This window comes from Mus caroli, chromosome 15 (assembly GCF_900094665.2).
Source record: "Mus caroli chromosome 15, CAROLI_EIJ_v1.1, whole genome shotgun sequence".
Taxonomy (NCBI): domain Eukaryota; kingdom Metazoa; phylum Chordata; class Mammalia; order Rodentia; family Muridae; genus Mus; species Mus caroli.
In genome coordinates this window covers 86,100,288-86,109,706 of record NC_034584.1, presented here as the reverse complement: position 1 = coordinate 86,109,706, position 9,419 = coordinate 86,100,288, and the positions used below count along the sequence as shown (strand labels likewise).

Here is a 9,419-nt window from a genome sequence, read left to right as displayed (position 1 = left end):
ACTCACTCTGTAGACCAGGCTGGCCTCGAACTCAGAAATCCGCCTGCCTCTGCCTCCCAAGTGCTGGGATTAAAGGCGTGCGCCACCACTGCCCAGCTCAACCACTTCTTTATTCCCTTCTTTTTTTTTAATGTACATATCTATCATTTATTTTGTTTTAATTAGGTATTTTCTTCATTTACATTCCCAATGCTATCCCCAAAGTCCCCCATACCCTCCCCCCCTCCCCTACCCACCCACTCCCACTTCTTGGCCCTGGCGTCCAGATATAGCTGTCTCTTGTGAGGCTATGCTGGGGCCTAGCAAGCACAGAAGTGGATATTTCCTTCTTTTTTAAGCCCTTAAGCTTTTATAGACTTTCAGATACATTTGCACTGCAAAATGTCTCCTCTGCCCCTCTTCTATATCTGTTGCCCATTTATTCTTTTTCCCTATTTTTTCTTACAGTGAGTATTTATGTCAAATAACATAGGGTAATTATTATATTAAAGAATGTACCTAGGCTCTAAATGTGAAGTTTCACCTTAATTAGGGTAATTTATGCCCCCAAATCTATTTATGCAGTCTTCTCCGAAGCTACTAAATATACTTTATAAGTCCCTCTTGTCATCTTTCGAGATGGTAGCTCTGAAATCATTCAATTTATGAGACCAAAGGATTAAATGAATTCCAAACTTTGTTTCTCCTTTTAAGTAGCATGTCTGTTTATCTGACTGTTTCCCTTAAAATCAATAAAAATGGTGAGACGCGTCTTTCAAAAAAAAAGTCTAATATGTAAAGAAGAATTATTAAATTGATAAAGATTGTGATTCTGCTTTCACTAATAATGGGCAAGTCTATGTTAGGTGAATCATAAATGTTTTCTGTCTATTATGTAAATTTTTAGGTGTACTCTGGCTTAGAAACCTAATTGGCAGGTTTATGATTGGTTTTATGGTTACAGCTAGTCTCAGTAAATTGCAAATAACGGACATCCTGGTGAACCTGCAGAGGCATATACATTAACACGGAGGGAGTGGTGGCCGTGCATCTATGCCACAAATGTCCCTGTCTGTTTAAAGGAACGCTTACTAAACTTAAAGAAGAAACCCTAGACAAGTAATTTGAAGGCAACCGGATAATCTAAAGCATCATGCTATTATAATTTATAAACATCAGTACAGATCTTACATGGAATAAAAATTCTGAAATATCACACTGAGTTGGCTCAATCACTTGTGTACATTAATAGCTGATTTTGACATTAATGTCCACACCCCTCATTTTTGCTGTTTTTTTGTTTTTTTGTTTGTTTTGTTTCTTGAGACAGGGACTCAGTATGTAGCCCAGGCTGGCTTCCAGCTTAAGAATCTAAGATTCTTTTGACTAAGTACCCTGAGTGCTGAGATGTAAGTCCTATTTACCAGACCAGCATATTTTCATTTGTTGTTGTTGTTGCTTTTCTATCATTTTAAAATGTTGAATAAGGATTTTGCTATATTCTATACATACATATACATATATCATATATATATATATATGTATATATATATATATCATTGTACTTTGCTTATATCCCCACTACCCTTCCATCTGAGTCCTGCACCTCTCGTGTGCCCCTTCTTCCTACTGACATAGTTCCTCTGCGCATCTTCATTTTCTTTTAATTGAATTTTTTATTTATTTACTTTACATCACACTCACTGTCTCTCTCTTGGTCACCCCCTGCCACAATCCTTCCTCCAGCCCCCCCTTCTCCTCTGAGCAGATTGAGGCCCTCTGGGTATCCCCCCTGCCCCCACCCTCTGCCCCAGTCCTGGTACTTGAAGACTCTGTACTGTGAGGCTAGACACTTCCTCTCCCACTGAGGCCAGCCAAGCTCAGCACATATTAATTAAGGGCACGTGCCAAACAGATACACAAGTTCCTAAGTAGTAACCTTTTCAGAGAGGAGAATGGTAGCAACTAGGAGAGCCAATTTGTCCTGTGCCAGTGTTAAGCAGCTTGTTAATCCCCGAAATGATAGCCCTGCATTGTTTCCCAACTGTCTCCCTAGTCTCTGATCGCTGTGTTAATTCCCAAAGTTTGGAGAATGTACAGTTTCCACTTCTGAGAATTAACCATTTAATCTTTCTCAAACCTTGCAGACTAGCTCAAGCCTTGAAACAAATATATTCCATTGATTTATTACACTCACAGAATGAAATAAATTACTTTAAAACGATCATTATAACCTGGAATAAGTTCAATGTTTTCTCTCATTCAAATTACAACGAAATTGCTGGGACCTGACCTTGGGTACAAATTTAGTAGGGTAGCGTTCACATCAATACAAGAATCATATAATGATGGAAGGGGAAAAAAAAAAAACCCTAAAGATCAGTAGATATTTGAGAATATCCCTACCAAACTCTTTAACATTAGTCCTTTATAAATGTTTTAGAGTACCATGATTAATCTGAGAAAAATGAAAAGCTTTTCACATGACTGTCACCTCCTTATAAAACTAAAATTATGTAAAATATTATTATATTTCTGAATTTTTAATTATTTATATATGTGTGTGTGCGCACGCGTGCGTGCGTGTGTGTGTGTGTGTGTGTGCGTGTATGTGTGTGTGTGTGAGTGTGTGTGTGTGTTTGCGAGTGTGTGCGTGTGCGTGTGTGTGCGTGTGTGTGTGAGTGTGTGTGTGTGTTTGCGAGTGTGTGCGTGTGTGTGTGTGTCTGTGCGTGTGCGTGTGCGTGTGTGTGTGTGTGCGTGTGTGTGTGAGTGTGTGTGTGTGTTTGCGAGTGTGTGCGTGTGTGTGTGCATGTGCGTGTGTGTGTGTAAGTTATGGTACATGTGCCACCAGAGAACAACCTTTTAGGTTTGGTCCCTTCTTTCTGTTATATGGGTTCCTAAGATTGAACTCAGGCCCACAGCCTTGGTGGCTTACTTACCTACTAAGCTACGTCTCTGATCCTTAACTGAAGTCTTAGCACAGACACAGAAGAACTATTAGGATGTTGGTAAGATGAAGTAGAAGACACATACCATAAAATTCCTCTGGTAATGGATATGCGTAATTTCCTTGTTAAAGTCAATCACGTAGCCATTGAAGGACCACACAAACGTGAGGTCCAAGGCAGGATCGAAAGACGCGGCACACTGCATGGTGGCATTTTCCCCAACAGTGATGTCAGCATTGATTGGGGCCAAAATGATTCGTGTGGGATCTGTAGGGTTTCAAAAGAAAAGTAAGTCACAGTTAAAGAAACACAGGAGACGAAGTAAAACTCGAGACATTGGCTGATCTGGTACTGTGCAAGAATTAAAGTCAACGTTGGAGCTCTAACCCCGCCATCTGAGGACTGTGAACAGTGTCTGCTTGATTCACAGGTAATCCTACTTTCTCCCTTCCTCTTGGCCACTAATGCCAGCATGTGACGACTTGCCTCAAATGCAGGCTCATTACACAGTACTGCCTGCATCTTTCCATGTGACTGGACCCTAAGACCATCTGAGGATGTGATGCATACAGACAGCCTGCTCACCTCAAAGGTAGCTCTTACCTCCCGCTCTCAGGGACCTCAATGTTGCAAACTGGGTACTTAAACTGAACAATTGTGTGTCCCACCTTTAGCTGTCACTCTTTCCTCTGGTAAGCTAACCTTGGCTTTTAAGGAGCACGTTCTTTCTATAGACTGCCCACCGGTGGAGTCAGAAGCTGTGATTTTCTCTAGCTGAGCTAGGACAGCCTCTCTTATCCCAGTCATGCAAAAGCTTTGGGTGGGCCTAAGACTGAACTTTGAGTACCATTCAGTGCTCCCAAAACCTGACAAATTCAGATCTCAAAGCCCACTCAAAAAAATATGGGTCAGACACTTCTACCAAAAGGTACAATGAATAATCTAATTACATATCATCCTTAAGGTTCCCCCCCACACACACACACACACAGAACAAGTAACACAAAATTCAAGACAGCATGCCTGCCTCCTCCAAAACTTATTAATCCTGTGTTAGTGATCCCCAATGAAAGCAACTTAGATGACAGGACAATTAATTAAAAAGAACAATTATAGATATGTTTAAGAAGCTCAAAAGAGATATAAATAAATGCCAAAATGAAAGTCAATAAAGCACAAGTAGTTCAATAAAATGAGAACAACTCAAGACTTATGAAAATATAATTCAATACATAAATACTGAAGAATATATATACTTATATAATTTGAAATGAAAACTCCAGGATGTTTAATAAAAAGCCCAAATGGAAAGCCTTACTAATAAAATATATCTAGCAGAAGATAGAATATCAGAGCTTGAAGGCAAGGAAGAGAAATTGGATTACTCAGCCAAATAAAATAAGTTTTAAAAGACCCATAAACAAAAGAGACAAAATCTCTGGGACAGTATAAAAAGACCTATTGTGAGTGACTGTCCTCTGGGATAAGTGGTCCTCATCTTTGAGGAACTCAGCTAGGCCTTTTGCAAAATTGATTATCTGTCCTGGGCTTGTTAACTGTTTATCCCTCTCATAGAGGTTTGAGGAGTCATGAGACTACTTGAATATATATCTGCTCCTTACCACCTGTTGTATAAATATCTGCTTTAATTGCATGTGGCTCAGATAGCAACTACTGGAGAGACTGGGGGGGGGGGCAGGCTTCATCTATGCATCTGTGGGAAATCATCACCTCTACTAGATAAAGGTTTTTCCAGTGTGTCCTGTTGAGGGAGGAGCACCCACATTTGTGAAAGCAAACCCTCACATATGTTCTCCAAGGAAGCCCAATAGGCTCTTTGGTTTCTGTGATGGTTTGTATATGCTCAGCCCAGGGAGTGGCACTATTAGAAAGTATGGTTCTGTTGGAGTAGGTATGTCAATGTGGGTATGGGCTTTAAGACCCTCATCCTAGCTGCTTGGAAACCATAATAAAAGCAGACTAAAGCCACCCCTATGGAGAAGAGTGAGGAATAACTCAGGTTGAAGAGAAAAATAAGCATGTCTAAGAAGCTACAAGGAAATGGAAACAATGGCAGGTTACACAAAGGAACACTAAGAAAAGAAACATCACAAAGTTAGCAAAATGACAACAAACAACACACATTTTTTCCCACTAATACATTTGAATATCAACTTCCTAGTCAACAACACAAGCTTGCAGACTGGATTAGAAAACAGTATTCACCATTTTTCTATTTCCAAGAAACGCAACTCCCCACCAAAGATAGACACTACCTGATGGTAAAAGGATAAGCAAAGGAATCCTAAACAAATGTAAACAGAAAATAGTTTCTAATAGGATTTTGGTAGCACAGGAACTAAGACCAACAATTGACAAATGATATCTCATAAAACTAATAAGCATTTATATTGCAAAAAAAGCCATTAATTGAATGAAGAGGAAACCACAGCTAAATATCTGACAGATGGTTAATATTTAACATACATAAACAATTCAAAAAACTATACATCAACAAAATAACCCAATACAAAAAGGGGCAATCAATTTGAAGAGACTTCTCAGAAGAAAGAATAAACATGGCTGATAAACATTTAAAGAAAAGTTCAATAACTTTAGTCATCAGGAAAATGAGAGTTGAAACGACTTTAATATTCCTTCTCAACCTAGTCAGGTTGCCTATATCAAGAAATTAAATGAGAACAAATGTTAACAAGGGTAGAGGTAATAATCAACCCTTACCCCATGGTAGCCACTATGAAAACAAGTGCAGTAGTTTCCTAAAACAGGACTAGAACTCCCCTACCCGACTCCTGCACATACTCCTATTAAGAATTCTATTTTCTTCTTCTGAGATGCTTGCACATCTATGTTTACTGCTTCTCCAGTTAGGAAACAGAACCAGCCTAGTTGCCCACCATCTGGTGAATGAAGAAGAACTCTGAAGTACACACACAAAATAGAATTTTATTCAGTTACAAAGCAAAATTTAAAAAAAATGCAGATGAATTGGTGAGACTACACAAAAGAAGTACAATGAGCCAGGTTACCAGTTGCAGGATGTCATACTGTGAAAGCCAGTATTGTGTTACTTACTAAATACCCTGCTTCTAGTTGTGGTGAGGCTCAGCCCTTATCATGTAGCTTTAATCTCTCTGTCTAGAACATAGACACACCCTTAATAAACACTTTTAATCCCAAACAATGAAGGTAAGTTACGTTGTAGAAGGAAGCCCCCATGTTTGAAACTGATGTCTAATTGAGTGGCAGACAAAGTGATGAATCAGAGAATGACTTGACACAACAGGGTATACACAACTCTCACAAGAAGAGAGAGGAAAGGGAAGCTATCTAACGGGCAGTGCAGAGAGTTGGGTGCAGTTTTACTGAGACAGGTTGCAGAGAGAGAACAAGCTAGAAACCGGTGAAGACAGATGAGTCCGAGTATGAGAAGGAGCCAGATGATCAAAACAGATGGTCAGAGTTAGTTTGAGGCCAAGCAGAGCAATTCAGTCAGAGGCCCAGAGTGAAGACAGATTGAATCAGTCAGCTTGAAGAGGAATTTGAGTTGAATCAGCCAACCAGAGTTTAGAAAGAGCTAGAAAGTGAGCTTATTCAGGAGTAAGGCTCAGAGGATGAAAACATTCTAGGCCTAGATAAGATTATACAGAGGTTAGAAGCTTCTAGGACTAGGCCTAGGTTAGCAAATGGGGGCACTAAGCCTCTGAGATGACAATTACATCAGGTAAATTAAAGATACTTTACTAGTAACCCACGTACAGAAAGACAAAAGTGTATGTTTTCTCTTATATGTGGTTCCTAGCTTCAAATCTTCAGATTTTCATGTTTGAACTATAATACCTGTTGAAGTAAGTAAACTAGAAATGGACCATTGAGGTGGGGGACCATCCCACTGAAGTATGGGGGAGGGGATAGACTTTCACAGGTGGTACCCAAATGGTGAAATTTAGGGAATGGAAAGTCTAATCTGGATGTGTGTTGGAAGATGGTGGAGATGAGGATGCAAGATATATTCATCAAAACTAAGGACCTGTGGGCGGGGGAAGAACATACAAAACTTACTACCTAAAAAAATAAAAATGTTGAGTTAAGGAAAAGCACACACAAGAGTTAGAAGGTCTGGATAATGCTACTCCTGAAAACCAAGGGTTTCTAAACAAGCAACAGTGGCAGGTATGTGATACCTCTTCATCAGTTGTTGGTTAGAGGGGCTGAAGACTCTCAAATAATGCAGGCCCTTTCTCATGATAACTAGTTTGCAAAACCTATGGCTGAAAAACAACATGTATCTTTGCTATAAGGTGTAGAGAAATGAAGCTGGAACTGGGCCTGAAAACTTTCCCCCTGCTGCCTAGCTTTCAGGTTGCTATAAGATGCTAAATAGAGTTCTGGGGGAGGCATCAACAGTCTTACCCACTTATAAACCCTATGGCCTGTAATACCAATATGTCAACTAAGATGTGCCCACTTATGCAACTGCAGTATGATTGTTAAGGGAGTAACCACCTGCTCTGATTGGATTTGGGGCTGGTCCCTCATGAAGCACTGCAAACCTATCACTATAAACCCATTCCAAAACCCATAGCTTAGGAGGTCTCAGACCTTAGGACAGAACTTGATGTTTTTGTTTATCTAAGTTGTCATGGTACTAAATTGGCTTCTACATCCTTATGTTTATACCTAAAGGCAAATGCTACTCCTAGCTTTGTATCAGAGGCACCTCCATGATGGATGGCAGTGCATACAGAGAGGTTCATGATGTCTCAAAGTGATGAAAATAAGTGGCAGTTGAATACACAGTGATAATCAGGATAGGTATACCTTCATTTATAAATATCAGGGAATACCATGAAAAAGAGGGTGAAAAGAATGAAGATGCTGAACAATAAGGACAAGTGCTGTGAAGTGCTGTCTTCTGGGCATGGCAGAGACAATGCAGTCATGACTTCATAACAACTGTGGTTGTCTACAATGAGGCTACACAAGCCTGAGCCTATGGGGCCCTCTCTTTCCCTCTGGAATTGTTGGCTTCTGACAGATTTCAGGGGAGGGATTACTATTGGCCAGTTTGTGCACACTGAGATGTCCAGCTTATCCCCCAAAACGATGACATGGGTTAAACTCAGTAGCTCTTAACAAAATAACAAATCTGATCTCCATCGCTAATCGGCAATGGCCAAGTTATGAGAAAGAGAAGAGGACTTTTAGAGAGAAAGCGGGTAACGGGGGGGCATGATATTAGATGGTGGTTATAACAATTGGGATGAACATCATACGTATATAACCATCATACATAAATGAAAGTGAAAAAAAAAAGAACAATCTCAATAAAAAGTTCTAAAGAGGAAGAGGAATAAAATACAATATAATTTTATGCTCTTTGAAAAAGAATAAGATGCTCTCACATCCAGTACCAGGGACAGTACTCCAGAGGAAGAGATTTGTCCTGAAGACCTCTGAAAGGGGAACTCATTAATATGTTGACTGTATTGGAAGCTCAGTTTTGAATCTCTCTCTCTCACACACACACACACACACACACGCACACACACACAGAGGCATACACACACACACGCACACACACATGTGCAGATGCACACACACACACAGACATACACACACACACAGACATACACACACACACACACAGACATACACACACACACACGCAACACTGTAAGACATAAGCATCATCACTTAAAGAGAACAACATGACTCAAGTATTAAAGGATTCCTTACTTGTGATCACCAGAGTCCCAGTGCTATTAGCTTTTCCTCTGTTATTTTCTGCGAAGCATGTATAGATTCCACCATCATTTCTTGTAATATTATTGATTTCCAAGCTACCATCTTCCCATATGAGTATTCTGTTGAAATTAAAAAAATAAAAATTCAGTCATTTAATAACATACATTATTATTATACCTTGCATTAACTATGCTAACATTATTATACTTTATATCGGTTTCTTAGACATTTTCCTGCATAAAATGTTTGAATTTTCTAACCTTTGTTTCAAATGTTCTTTCTCAGTATTGGCAAATTGCTAAAAAGCTGAGTTCTTACTTTCCTAGATCCTATAGATAGCATCCTAGAGAAGATTCATCTATATTCTTCCCTCTTTAAGAAAGATGACACATTTTAGCCAAGCAGAGACCTCTTTCTTCAAATGTGAAGAAACATAGTCAGCCACTGTTCCATGTGCTGCACAAAGAACCTGGTCACTATGTTTTGTGAAGGCCACACGTTCTAGCTTGTTGCCATCTTGTCTGGGCATCTGGGGACTTTGCCATGAGTCCAATTCTTGCAGACACTAAGCTCCTTTTAGAGGCACTTTTGGCCAAAGCACTCTCCTAGGCCCTTATCAGTCTTTCTCAAGACTGCAGAATCCAAGTCTCTCTGCCTTCTTTCACCCTCTCTATGTCCTTACTCAGGCCTGTATCTCATTCAGTTGCTCTCCACCTTCCATTT

At 39.7% G+C, this 9,419-nt stretch overlaps 1 protein-coding gene across 4 annotated transcripts in view; it reads right to left on the bottom strand.

Moving 5' to 3' along the window:
* Window positions 1-9,419, bottom strand: part of Cntn1 (contactin 1) — a 293,714-nt gene that overhangs the window by 79,841 nt on the left and 204,454 nt on the right. For all 4 annotated transcript variants that reach the window (XM_029469977.1, XM_021183311.2, XM_029469976.1 and 1 more), the window contains 2 exons: window positions 8,688-8,815; window positions 3,013-3,194 (listed from right to left, as the gene is read on the bottom strand). In XM_029469977.1, the coding sequence (XP_029325837.1) occupies window positions 3,013-3,194; window positions 8,688-8,815 (310 nt within the window). The remainder of the gene's footprint in view (window positions 1-3,012; window positions 3,195-8,687; window positions 8,816-9,419) is intronic.